The sequence below is a fragment of the Brassica napus genome, chromosome C3 (genome assembly GCF_020379485.1).
Source record: "Brassica napus cultivar Da-Ae chromosome C3, Da-Ae, whole genome shotgun sequence".
In the NCBI taxonomy this organism is placed as follows: Eukaryota; Viridiplantae; Streptophyta; class Magnoliopsida; order Brassicales; family Brassicaceae; genus Brassica; species Brassica napus.
In genome coordinates this window covers 25,659,032-25,671,911 of record NC_063446.1, presented here as the reverse complement: position 1 = coordinate 25,671,911, position 12,880 = coordinate 25,659,032, and the positions used below count along the sequence as shown (strand labels likewise).

General features: G+C 36.6%; 3 protein-coding genes across 6 annotated transcripts; 2 read left to right on the top strand and 1 right to left on the bottom strand.

Annotated features, from left to right (window-relative positions):
- The first annotated feature begins 656 nt into the window (after positions 1-656).
- On the top strand, positions 657-1,584 carry LOC106439272 (probable thionin-2.4). 2 transcript variants are annotated; one of them, XM_013880679.3, is made up of 3 exons: positions 657-945; positions 1,058-1,135; positions 1,265-1,584. In XM_013880679.3, exons 1-3 carry the CDS (start codon positions 702-704, stop codon positions 1,357-1,359), a joined length of 417 nt encoding a protein of 138 aa, XP_013736133.1. In that variant the 5' UTR covers positions 657-701; the 3' UTR covers positions 1,360-1,584. The 2 variants fall into 2 exon arrangements, with proteins under 2 accessions (XP_013736133.1, XP_013736132.1); XM_013880678.3 differs by having other exon boundaries at positions 667-945; positions 1,259-1,584.
- A 330-nt stretch (positions 1,585-1,914) lies between these two features.
- Positions 1,915-3,451, bottom strand: LOC106439271 (RING-H2 finger protein ATL66-like). Of its 2 annotated transcripts, XM_048752975.1 has the most exons (3): positions 2,771-3,445; positions 2,224-2,363; positions 1,915-2,137 (listed from the first exon to the last, which is right to left on the bottom strand). In XM_048752975.1, the coding sequence occupies exon 1, from the start codon at positions 3,268-3,270 to the stop codon at positions 2,794-2,796; it is 477 nt and encodes a 158-aa protein (XP_048608932.1). In that variant the 5' UTR covers positions 3,271-3,445; the 3' UTR covers positions 1,915-2,137; positions 2,224-2,363; positions 2,771-2,793. The 2 variants fall into 2 exon arrangements, with proteins under 2 accessions (XP_048608932.1, XP_013736130.1); XM_013880676.3 differs by having other exon boundaries at positions 2,224-3,451.
- A 3,906-nt stretch (positions 3,452-7,357) lies between these two features.
- Positions 7,358-9,883, top strand: LOC106389107 (sorting and assembly machinery component 50 homolog B). Of its 2 annotated transcripts, XM_048751525.1 has the most exons (5): positions 7,358-7,880; positions 8,380-8,865; positions 8,940-9,422; positions 9,521-9,617; positions 9,778-9,883. In XM_048751525.1, the coding sequence occupies exons 1-4, from the start codon at positions 7,413-7,415 to the stop codon at positions 9,596-9,598; spliced, it is 1,515 nt and encodes a 504-aa protein (XP_048607482.1). In that variant the 5' UTR covers positions 7,358-7,412; the 3' UTR covers positions 9,599-9,617; positions 9,778-9,883. The 2 variants fall into 2 exon arrangements, with proteins under 2 accessions (XP_048607482.1, XP_013684752.1); XM_013829298.3 differs by having other exon boundaries at positions 9,521-9,883.
- The last annotated feature ends 2,997 nt before the right edge of the window (positions 9,884-12,880 follow it).

Sequence of the window (12,880 nt, the reverse complement as noted above, 5' to 3'; positions counted from 1 at the left end):
ATGAACTTTCAGTGAACAGTGACGCAAGTTATGGCTATGTTTACTTGATGGCTTTTCTTTTTAGCATCCTCTTCTTCTTTGTACGCCCTTCATCAATTTCAGAGGCTAGAATTAGTCAGGTCGCAAATCATCAATATAAGATTGTTTTCTAAGTACATATTGTGATGAAACAAAGTAACATCAAGTTAAAGATGGAAGCCAAACCTGTGGTCGGAAGTGTGCTTATACTGAGTATGGCACTGTGACACAAATTCAAAGTAGAAGCAAATATCTGCTGTCCGACAGACTCATACAGATATATTTAATAAATGTCGTCTTCCAGGAACCCCAAAGTTCCGTGTATTATCAGTGGATGCACAAATGTTTCAGGGAATAGCTGCCTTGGGAGATTTCCGTATGAATATTCTCGTAAACTCAAGCAAGTTATATTTGTCACAAGATGGATCAAGAACTCACTTTATTGCATGTTTTTATAGTATTTTTGACTTTAGGTAATAATGTCAATAATGAATACTAACACGGAGTCACCTACACATTGTGTAACTGGTACGAATTTATTTTTTTCAGGTTTTTTCCAAGTATCCACCAATCATGTGATAACCATGGGAGCATTAAGTAATTGAAGATTGTGTAGAAGAAGTACTATTTAAGTTAGTCTAGTAGTATGACTATTTCATCAAAATACAAGCTCATAACTGTAAATGTATTGTAAAAAAATGGAAGGCAAAAGTGTGATTTTAAGTTTGCTCATAATGAGTCTGGTGGTCATGGTGCAAATTAAAGTAGAAGCAAGAGTCTGCTGCCCATCCCAACAGAGTAGAAATGCCTATACAGCATGCCTAATTGTATTCTCCAGGTCAAGTTGTCTACGTGCTAGTGGATGCTTAGAAATTTCTGGAAATGTCTGCCCTTCAGGATATCCTAACGACATTCTCGAAAACTCTGGTAAAAGTGAACTCATTTTTATATGGTATATTATTTTGCAGTACCAAGATGGATCAAAGATTTTATTTTGAAGCAACTTCGCATGTAACTTTTGATCTTTTTTCATTTTAAGGTGATCATGCTAACGAATACTGCAAGTTGGGGTGTACATCCTCGGTGTGTGGTGCCATGACCAGTCTCCATAACTCGGGTAAAGCATTCCGCCTAAGCTCATTAGCTATTATTATTTTTTGTTTGAACAATAGACAAGTATAATAATAATAATAATAATAATAATAATAATAATGCATTTCAATTTAATTCCGGTGACTAGGTGCAGGTGAAATTGTGAATGAAGCGTTTGAACAGTGTGCTAATGCATGTGCTACTTTCTGCAACAAGGGCTCTGTTAAGCCTGCAGCTGAAACTGCCTAAAGAACCACCATATCTAAGAAAGTATCACATCTAAGTGTTGGTTGAAGTCTGTGTGTAAAATTGTTGTTATGAAAATGTGCTGAAAATGCTAGACTTTGGTGCTAGTATTTTAAGAAGTTGTTTCTGGTTTGTGTATGCGTTTAGAAGGTTATCGACCTATATTGTATATGCCTTCTACTTGCTATCATCTAAATAAAGATTATATGTGTGGTCTTTTTTACCATATTTATTATTGAAACCATTTACAACATGATTAGGATAGGAATTTACGGAATCAGAACAACACATAAGCTTAAGTCACATCTACGATATTTAAGCAAGTCTAGATGCATCGCCATTACATCAATACAAGCTTAACTTTGATTTACTCTACACATAGTGCGGTCAAACAAGTAATCAATTAAAAGATGGAAGATAATAGTAACATTTGCAACATCTGAAAAAAGTAATCACCGATTCATCTTAAAGGTCCCTCAGCCGAACCTAACTTGAGAGCATCCCAATTAGCATTAAGAATATAGTTTAACGTCACCATACTATAATCAGAAAAACATGTGAATAAACATAACTGTTATTAGAAAAACATAACTGTTACTAGAAAAACATAACGTTCTATTAATTTGGTCCAAACGAAACATTCAAACCGAAACTCAAAACAGAGTTTGGTTAAAGTTAAAACGAAGAAACACAGAAGATGGTTTGTTCGAAAACACTACTTAGATCGCTGTCTCATCTTTCGTCTCTTCCTCTTTAATCTCCTCATACGCTTCTTCTTCCACTGATACAATCCAAACAAACATCTTCAACTTTCCGATTATTACCAATGTAGAGAATCTATTAAAATAACTAATATCCATTACTCACCTTAGCCCTCATGCTGAATCCACAGAAGACAAACCCTTCACTTCTCCTGCTATATGCAGCTCTCAGCAAAGATGCGGCCGAGAAGTCGAAAAGATTTTGTTCATTTCGCTCTTATTGCTTCTTTATACGACAGCAAAACCCTACAGAGTAGACTCGTTTTCTATTTTGTTTATTGGGCCCAATCGATGCCAACGTAAGGCCCATTAAATCCCATATTTTAAAGGCCCAAGTTTCCCAAGCCTCTTGGTTATTAGTTATTAGTTATTACTATTCTATCAACAAAAGTGACTTTTATTTTGTCAACTGCATCATTCAGTTTAAGAATATCTACACTGTACTATTGTCATAAAAGTACAGCAAGATCTTCACTATAAAATAATAAATATCTTATTTTTTGTTATAAAAATAATAAATATCTGCAGAGGGAAGTGAAAAAAACATCATAATCATTGACTAAGACATTCACATAATTTTTTTTTTTTTCAAATAATCTGTAACCATTTAATTCCCACCCATTCCTGTCTGTATAACAAATATCTTTACTCACCATCACTTTCGGTCTCACTGTCTCTACAACGACGCCAACGAGTCGACTCGTATCGAGACTCGGCAGAGGGGACAACTCGACTCGGTCATAAGCCACCGATCCACGCATTCGCAGTGGTAACAGTGGCGACAGAGAGGAAGCACCTTCATCTTCTCTCCTTCTTCGAGACCACCGAGGCATATGCAACACTCCTCCATCTCCTCATCCGCAGATTCTCTCCGGCATAGCACCACCGGCAAACTTCGAATCTCCGCCGGGTCAAGACCTCCACCAACGTACGACGTGAACGGAGGAGACAGGGGGTTGAGGTTGGTGGGATCGCGAACGAGGCAGCTCCTGTGGATGTAGAGAGTGAGCACGGCGATGAAGAGGACAACGGAGAATAGAGCCATGACGGAGAAGACTGTCCGGCCGTGAATCTGGACGTTCCGGTCGTCGTACTGGTTCTCCTGCCAGTACAAAAGCATTGAGTCTCTTGGAGGCGGTGATGATGACGTCATTTCTCGGCTTGCGATTGGGTGTTTTTTTTTTGGGTCGTAGCTCGTAAACGCAGTGTACAATATATATATACACACACTTTGTTGCTGCTAATCACGTGAATGATATACACTGATAAAAAAGAAGAAGATATACATTGGTTATAATTTTAATACTCTTTAATAAAATAAGAAGAGCGAATATTAATTAGAGTTAATTAAGAGCTTCCACGAGTAGTACAAGTGTCAAGTTTGGTCTTTGGAGGAAAGTGGATTTTACCATTGTTTTCATTTTCTTCCGGTGCTTTTGAGAACTACGTTAGTTAAAGATCTCAGTAGGCGCCATGCACGTTTATCTTTTCTCAACCATATAAAAGATATAATAGTATAATTAAATTAAATTAAATCCAGTGGAGGAGCCAGACAAAAGTTTCACTAGGGCAAACTAAGATTTGAACTTCAATTCATAGGGGCATTCGAAGAAATTTTACTTAAAACCATATAATTTTTGAAAATCAATGAAAATACAAAAAAAAAAAACAGTATTAATTTCATAGGGGGTAGCTGCCCCCTTTCCAACCTCTCTCCCTCCGCCACTGGTTAAATCACTAAACATGACTGAAAACATAGTGGCTAGCTTTTATTAGAATACTAAAAGTCTAAAAAGATAGTCGAATTAATTTACAACATCTCATCTATTGAAAACAAGAATAAAACTCGTTTGTATTAACTAAGATTAAACGAAAAAGGCTAGTCATGCATGCAAAGTTGCAAACGCCATGTTTACGTATGTTAACAATTGCCAGAGAACCGTATTCCAATCCCAAAGAGCGTCAAATTAAAGTTCTTCAAAAATTAAGAGGAGTCAAGCAGACCTTAATTTTCTCTTAAGTCTGGAATCAGTACTAACACACATGATGACATGACGTAAACCATTCTTTCAAACAAAAATTGAATAAGAGGCACAACAAAATTAACCAATTCCTTATATGCCAAAGCATCATTCTAAGGCCTTGATTGGTACAGCTGATGATAAAGCAGTAGCATTATGCTGTATAAGCTGTATGCTGCATAATCTGTATGCTTTCATTAAAGTTTTTAATAAACTGATTGGTAGAGCAGAAGCATATACAATTTTAAAATTACCACAAAAATTAATATATAATATATTTATTTTGAAATAATATATATTAAATTATAATATATAATAATAATATATTTGTTATTAAAAATAATAAATCTTATTTAATTATATAAATTAAATTTTAAATGTGAATTATTATTATCTTAAAAAATTTAAAATTTATTTAAAAATATAAAATTTATTCAAAACAAATAAATTATATATAAATTATCATTATTTATTTATTAGTAGAGCAGTAAATGATTCATATATAATATTATCATAAAAATTAATATATGATATATAATTTACTTATTTCTAAATAATATAGATGTTTTTGTTTTATAATATGTAATGTCTAAATATATATTATGTTATGTTTTGTTATTAAAACTAATGAATGATATGTGTAATTATTTAAACTATATTATATTTTAAGTGTGAAATATTGTTCTTTTAAAAAATTTAAAAATATTTAATTGCAACTCTTTTTTTTAAAAAAAAGAAAATTTTGTTTTTTTATTATAAACATAATTTTTTATAATATTAAATAAAAATAAATTAATTATATATAGTTTTTAAATTTTTTTATATATTCCAAATGCAAATGCTCACCAAAAGCTCCAGATGAGAGCATTGAGCAAATAGTATTTGGAGAGCATTAGCATCTTGTAAATGCTTTTCTAAATGCTTCTCTGATAAATGTTGATTGGATAATGACGAGCATAATGCTTATGCTAATACTCTACCGATCAAGCCCTTAACATGGAAGCATTGATAAATAAATTAAAGAGCTTATCATTTCCCTTAGCTAGTTTATTCGGATTGGAGTAAACACAACTCTTGGAACTTGATAAAATTTTATAATAACCATAATTAAACTCTCTCCATTACAACGACTGCAAACTAAATCTATTTACAAGTATCAAACGCACATCACTATCATAGCTGCAAATCGTGCATTTAGTTATATACATGTTCAACGGTGAAGATACTTTTGTCCTCTTAATTTTCTTAGTTAGGAAAAGCCGGACGCTTCAATTCACAAAACCCTGCTACTTGGCAAAGAGAAACTCATGCCTTTCTACAAGTCGTAGGAAGATTTCGGCCAAAAGTTTAGTACTTGTAGGAAAAGTAGTGATTAGGCATGGAGTGGCATATTAATTGGATGAGACAGCAAAAGGACATATACTATAGACAAAACACGGCACGAAACGAATACTATAGTCCAAGACCTAACACGTTTGGGATGATCTCTCTTATACCTTACCTAACTATTAGCCTACTCCCCTCTTTCCTTAACTATATCCCACCATTTTATTTTATTTTTCACTTCCAAACTCTCCTACTCTAGTTAATTTGTTACCAGAGTAACGTATACGATGCACATAACAGCCCCTTCAATTTATGGTAGATTAAGCAATTACTGTTTGTGATCCGGATAATCCATACATATATATGGTGTGCATACGAATGATTCATAGATTTTTTTTTTGTGTCACGGACACAACTTATATTATAAAAAGCTCAGTGAGCAACAACGTTTACAACTGAAGTAGAAGATTCCGAAACCAACGGTAGAACTAAGCTAAACAACATTACAAAATAACTAAAGATAAAACTATCTTGGGGAGAGTCATACTCAACAAAATGAAGAAACCCCAATGAAAACTTTACTTTTGTTCCATGGTGATTGTTCTCCCAAATGATAGTCGAAAACGACGTTGATACACCTGGTTGAGATATTGACTGGCAAGAGCTTTCTGTGAGAAGCTCTAGAACCGTACGCAACATCAAGAGTACAAAGTCCTAGTTGACTTGATTTGGCACTGAAACGAACACGATCAGCTCTACAACCTAAAAAATTTACCGAAGAGACTGTGAATCTCAAAAGCATCGGCGAGCATAGAGGTTGGTGATGGGGAAACGGTTGAGGCTAACAGTATCTCTGATTCCATAGATGAATTTGTCGCTGAAAAGTGCACTATGGATGAAGGAGGTCGAGGCTGATGAGTGTAGGTGACGGTACCACCGGTGGACAACTAAAATTTAGGAATCAAAAGGAATGTTTCGTTCCACTGTCCTAGCTAGGCATGTTGGAACGTAAGAACATGTTGATGTATATGCAAATGGAGATTGAGAGATCCGAGCTTGAGAAACGTAGAGGTGTTTCAGGTAGCGAATATGATATAAGTTTTCATTTATATGCATGATTTTGAAGATTGAAACTTTGTCAATACATGATATAGTTGAGCTTTTTTTAAAAAATGTATAGTTGAGCTTGAATTGTACATTATTGTTGTGCAGGAAAGAAGTTTTAGGATTAGATTGTGGAGCAAGGAGAAATGGTCGGAGCTGAAAGCTCATCGAGATTGGAGATACTGTTATTATTCTTAATCCTTAGGTTTCATGTTAGAGCATGCAATGTTTCTGTTTCCTTCTCTTCTCTAGGGTTGTAGGGGTAACATTGGTAGGTAGCAATGTAATATCTGACATATCAAGATGTACTTTTGTGAAGTATTAATGTGTGATGGGTTGTGTGTATCAATGGCTGCAGTTCCAATGATCACTTACTTCTTCAATGGCATCGTCTCTTCAAGAGCTTGCAGGCGGCACAAGAGGAGCTTGATCATGGCTCAGACCCTCTCATCTCAAACTCCATTTTTCTAGATTTTTGATGCTAAATGTTGGCTCTCGTTTTTTCTTTCTTTCTGTGTTATCTCTGTGGCTCCTTCATATATTATTGGAACACAATGGGACAAGGCATAGGCCCTATTCATCGTTTGTGTTGGCTTGAGCTTTTTCTTGCTAGTTACATGATTGGCTCGTGGGTTTGAGTCCAAGCTCGTAGCCGTATTACTAATGTCATAATCAGTCTAGCTTTTTTCCTTTCTCTGTTCAACTAACCAAAGCTATATAATTATTTTGTTAATTATGTCCTTAACGACATCGTTTAGCAACCTTCTGAAACACTTAGAGGGCTCCGTAAGACTTAATTCTGGTCGTCGAACTCCCTCAGCAGCTTTTTCTTTCTCTGCATCCCATGGCGAACCCGACGGAAAATCTCGACCCGAATCCACCAACCCGAGAACCAGAAGATGAAGTAGAAGAAGATGAGGAGGAAGAAGAAGAAGGAGAAGGAGAAGAAGAAGACGATGACGCCGTCTCCAATCCCCAATCTCTCAAGACGGAATCGCTTTTCCGCCGGATGAGATCCGCACCCGTGCCGGTGCGCGTTCACGACGTGATCGTCAAAGGAAACACGAAGACCAAGGACCATATCATCGAGGCGGAAGTGGACGCCGTGAGAGAGGCCAGCACGCTGCAGGAGCTTCTCGAAGCCTCTAGGGTTGCCAATTCGAATCTCCGAGCGCTCGATGTCTTCGATTCCGTTAATGTCACGCTCGATTCCGGCCCTCCGGAGCTTCCTGGTACCACCAATGTGATCATCGAAGTTGTGGAAAGCAAAAGCCCTCTCACTGGTCAAGTCGGGGCTTACACTAGAGCTGAGGTATTAGCCCTAATCGCAACGATTCAATTGAGTTGGTTTTTGTTGTGTATTCACATCTAAAGAGTTGACCTTTGTGTCTTCTTGAAGCTGCCTGTTAATGTGGATTGCGCTTTTGTACTTGCTATGATTCATTTGAGTTGGTTTTATTGGGTGTTTACCTCTAAAGAGATGAACTTGTTGTCTTCTTGAAGCTGCTTGTTAGTGTGGATTGCTGCTCTTTTATACTTGTGTGAGATCTTTGTTTGATAAGTTTGTAGAGTTGGACATGACTGTGATGATGATGATATTTGTAGGCTAAATCATCAAGTGTTGGAGCATCTTTGAAGTATAAGAACCTTTCGCAACAATTCACTTGCTATGTTTCACTTGACTTGGGTTTTATTAGGTGTTCACCTCTAAAGAGTTGAACTTGTTGTCTTCTTGAAGCTGTCTTTTTAATGTGATTGCTCTTTTATACTTGTTTGCGATCTTGTACATGACTGTAATGATGTTCTTGTAGGCCAAGTCATCAAGCGTTGAAGCATCTTTGAAGTACAAGAACATTTTTGGGTATGGAGATATTTGGGACGGGTCTGTAATTTATGGATGTGACAACTCTGCTGAGGTTGGCATGGGGATGTATTTGCCGAGGTTCAAAGGACTTCCTACTCCTTTCAGTTCCCGTCTCTACCTTTCTACTCAAGACTGGCTCAAGTTTTCTTCTTACAAAGAACGATCTCTTGGACTCTCTCTCGGCCTTCTCTCAAGCAAGTACCACGAGCTTGTCTACACTGTTGGATGGCGTAACCTGATTGATCCGTCCCGGTCTGCCTCGAAATCTATAAGGAGGCAACTGGGACATAGTCTGCTTTCTGCGTTGAAGTATACGTTTAAATATGATCAGAGAGACTCGTACTTGAGGCCAACGAGTGGATACGCTTTCAGCTCTACTTCTCAGATTGGTGGGCTTGCTCCTGATAGCCGAAGCCTACGCTTTCTGAAGCAGGTTTGTCCCCTTGTAGTTAACTTAACTTAGACCTATGACACTTTTTTAGCATCCATTGTGGTTTGTTCTCTCAGGAGATTGATCTTCGGTGTGCTTTTCCTTTCGGGTTTTACAACGCTGCTCTGAACCTTGGTGTCTCTGGAGGCGTCACATTCCCATGGGGAAGCGGATACCAGAACCGCCCTTCCTCTGTGCCAGAGAGGTTCTTCTTGGGTGGCAATTCATCTCCTGTATGCTCTTTGGGTGGGCCATCTGCGCTGTGGGGATTCAAGACCAGAGGAGTTGGTCACAACGAGCCAAAGAGGAAAGGGGATGATGAAAGAGATTTCATTGGGGGAGATGCTGCTGTGACTGCATTTGCGGATCTCTCGTTTGATCTGCCAGTGAGATGGTTAAGAGAGAGAGGAGTCCACGGACATGTGTTTGCTTGTGCTGGGAATATGGCAAAGCTAACAGAGAATGAGTTTAGAAACGTAACTGCTCCAAAGTTGTTGGAGACGTTTAGAACTTCAGTTGGTACTGGAATCGTGTTACCAACTAGTCTTTTCCGTATGGAGGTTTGCCTCTCATCACTAATCTCTTTTCTATATATTATATATATAATGAAAGTGAGATGATCAACACCAAAACTAATCCATCTTTTGTTATGAGACAGATTAACTACTGCCATATATTGAAGAAGCAAGAACACGATAAAGCCAAATCTGGATTTTTCCTGACATTCTCGGCCTGAGGAATTTGAGTTGAAGAAGGTAGTCAATATGATTATGGTCTCTTTTTTTTTTTTTTTTTTTCTTAAGCTGTTCAGCAATGTCTGGCAAAATCTTTTGTTTCAGGGCTTTATCTTAATTTCATTTTTGAATCTATATTGTTTTGTAAGAGTTGATTATTTTTGTCATGTTTTGCATGGAGTTCTCTTTTTTGGGATTCAAGAGGAATAAAAAGAGGAAGAATATTTACTCGCCTGAAAAAACTTTGATGTTTGTTTTTGTTAAACAAGGTTACACATAGTTTAGTATCTCATATAGTATTTTACTATTTCAGAAGAAACAAATAATGAAAAAAAAACTACTATCAGAACTAAAGACTATTGGTATAATCAGGAATAGTCCAAAACAAACCTAAGCCTTTGGAAAACCTGAAAAAATAGCCGTGGACGTTACTCTAGGGCAATTAAATAAGACTAGAAATTGCATGTTATCGAAGAAGGGGACCAAAAATGTGTGGAAATTTACTGTTCAACACAAATATTTGATTCTCCGCAATCGACGTGAAGAACATTGGGTAGAAAAACTAGTTATAGTGTTAGTCAAGTTGATTAGATTTTTATTTGTGGAGTACATATGATTGTGTATATAAAGAGATGGGCATGGAACCATGTTACTATCAACACTTCCCTTTCTTCTTTTATTTTCCTCTTTATTATTCATGAAACAGAAAAATGAAAGCCTACTGGAATATAACGAAGAGTACCATTCCTGTTACTCTTTCGGTTATTTTCTTATTCATTAATAATCAAGAGAACGTGTTTGCGGCTCCTCCTAGGCCGCACTTGTGTCGTCCGGAACAAAGGGATGCGCTTGTCAAGTTGAAGAACGAGCTTGAGGTTTTTACCTCTCCCTTTGGTTATAACTGTTATGTCAAGGGGACTTTACCGAGGGAGAACGTACTCAGAAATTACCTCGGAAGTTCCGACGAAATGTTCCTCGGAATTTTCATTTGGAAATTCCGAGGAAATGAACCCTCGGCAAATTCCGAGGGTTCATTTCCTCGGAATTTGAACCCTCGGAAAATTCCGAGGAACTAGCCCTCGGTATATTCCGAGGGTTCATTTCCTCGGAATTTAAAAAAAAATTATTTTTTTTTTAAAAAATAAAATTTTTGAAATTTAAATTCGAATATATAAAATTAAAATTAAAATTGAAATCATATTAGTTAATATTCAAAGTTGTACAAATAAAAATAAAACATTCTGAGTTTTAGAAAAATAAAATAAAACTACGAGTCTGGCACGTCCGGGAACACCTTGTTCGGGTACATCCTCTGCATCATCTCCATCATTTGCTGGTTCAACCTCCTCTGTGCCTCATAGCCCGCCTGTTGAGCCGCCATCTGAGTCTCCAAAAAAGATATGCGATCATCCTTGTCCTTCAACTGAGCCGTAAGTACTTCTGAATCAACAAAGGGCGGTGGTGAAGAAGAAGGAGGAACCGACCGGGTGCGACGACCCAAACCGACCAAACGTCCCTTCTTCTTTGGAACTGACTGAAATAGAAAATAGTCAAATTTAAATCAAGAAATAAATGAATTGAACTTTAAAAAAAAACTTACGGATTCAACGATTTCGTTGATTCGAAACCGGGACAAGTTGGTCGAAGCCGTCGAAGCGTCATCCTCGGTTTGAAGCTGAGACACTTCGTCCTGCACCTGAGTTTGGACCAGGGTGACCACTTCCCTCACAAGATCGTCATCAATCTGGCCGGTCTTCTTGTTGGTATACGCCCTCTTCATTAGGGCGAGATCATCAACCGGCTAGCCATCATTTTTTTTCGCCTTGAAAAAAACATAAATTAAAGAACCATTTGAAATTAGAAGAAATGCACAAAAAAATAAAATTTCAAAACTTAAATAATTGAAGAAAAAGCGACTGAACTTACCATGCGATCTCCGAGAGAGGCAATAGATTGAGCACCCAAGTTATGCTTGAAGACGCCCTTCCCTTTACGGTCGCTCCTGCGATTGGTAGAGTTGGTGGAGGAAGTTTCTTTCGTCTCTTCATTATCCCAATGCGCACACAACTCCGTCCAGACCGTGTTGTTTATCGACTTTGGGACCTTTTAATAAAAAAAGAAAAGAAAATAGTTAAATAAATTAAAAAATTGTTTAATAAATTAAAAAATTGTTTAATAAATTAAAAACAAACCTTGTTGATTTCCCACTTCTTCTTCCACTCGTGGATCTGCTTCCCATAGTTGTCCATAACTTTATGGACGAAGTGGTGATAGATAAAGAGCGTCTCATCGGAATTCCAGTTGAATTCTTGCTGAAAAAAAAAACACAATTAGTAGAAAATTTATATTAAAGATTAAAAATATAAGTAAAAAATTAGAATACTTACCGCAAACTGACGAAACCACAGATGCTGCTTGTCGGTAGGGAAGTCAGTGAAAGTCGGATGTCCCTTGTCGAGGGGCGAGTACATCATACGGTTGATCCATGCGCTGATCCCGTTCCTGGATCGGTTGAACCTAATAAAAAGAACAAACGGTTAATAATGAATCAAATTTTAATGAAAAAAAAATGATTAATTACCATGTTTGACCCCGTCCATGTGGATACGGAGTGAGATAGGGAAGATGGTCACGACCGGGCTGTCGAACCATCTCCGCAACACTCATCACTCCTAGAGGACCCGGAGGAGCAGGAGCGGGTACAGCAGCGGGAGCGAGAGGAGCAGGAGCGGGTGCAGCAGAGGGAGATGTATGGTAGGAGCTGTGGGGCGAAGGAGAATCCTGAAAATGGTTGGAATCCCGAGACTGACTCCCCGTACCACCACGACCACGACGCTGTCGAGGTCGGGTCTGATCATCATGAGACCTGTAAATTAAAAAAAAAATATTTAATAAATATGGAAATATATAAATTAATTTTTTTTTTAAAAAAAAATCCCAAATAATAATTTTTAATCAGAAAAAAAGTTTTATAGATATTAAAAATGTTTAATAAATATATAAAAATAGTTCTAATAAGTAAAAAATAGTTTTTACAAATAAAAAATAGTTTAATAATTACAAAAAATAGTTTTAATAATATTAAAAATGTTTAATAAATATAGAAATTTATATAATATAAATATATATATATATATTTTTAAAAAAAAAATCCCAAATAATAGTTTTTAATCAAAAAAGAAGTTTTATAGATATTAAAAATGTTTAATAAATATATAAAAATAGTTCTAATAAACATAAAATAGTTTTAATAAATAAAAAATAGTTTAATAATTGCAAAAAAA

Excerpts from the sequence above, each read along its gene's own strand:
- LOC106439272 (XM_013880678.3), top strand. The coding sequence starts at position 702 with ATGTATTGTAAAAAAATGGAAGGCAAAAGTGTGATTTTAAGTTTGCTC. Across the intron at positions 946-1,057 it reads CGACATTCTCGAAAACTCTG|GTGATCATGCTAACGAATAC; the intron begins GTAAAAGTGAAC and ends TTTCATTTTAAG. Across the intron at positions 1,136-1,258 it reads GACCAGTCTCCATAACTCGG|GTGCAGGTGAAATTGTGAAT; the intron begins GTAAAGCATTCC and ends TCCGGTGACTAG.
- LOC106389107 (XM_048751525.1), top strand. The coding sequence starts at position 7,413 with ATGGCGAACCCGACGGAAAATCTCGACCCGAATCCACCAACCCGAGAA. Across the intron at positions 7,881-8,379 it reads GGGCTTACACTAGAGCTGAG|GCCAAGTCATCAAGCGTTGA; the intron begins GTATTAGCCCTA and ends ATGTTCTTGTAG. Across the intron at positions 9,423-9,520 it reads CTAGTCTTTTCCGTATGGAG|ATTAACTACTGCCATATATT; the intron begins GTTTGCCTCTCA and ends GTTATGAGACAG.
- LOC106439271 (XM_013880676.3), bottom strand. The coding sequence starts at position 3,270 with ATGACGTCATCATCACCGCCTCCAAGAGACTCAATGCTTTTGTACTGG.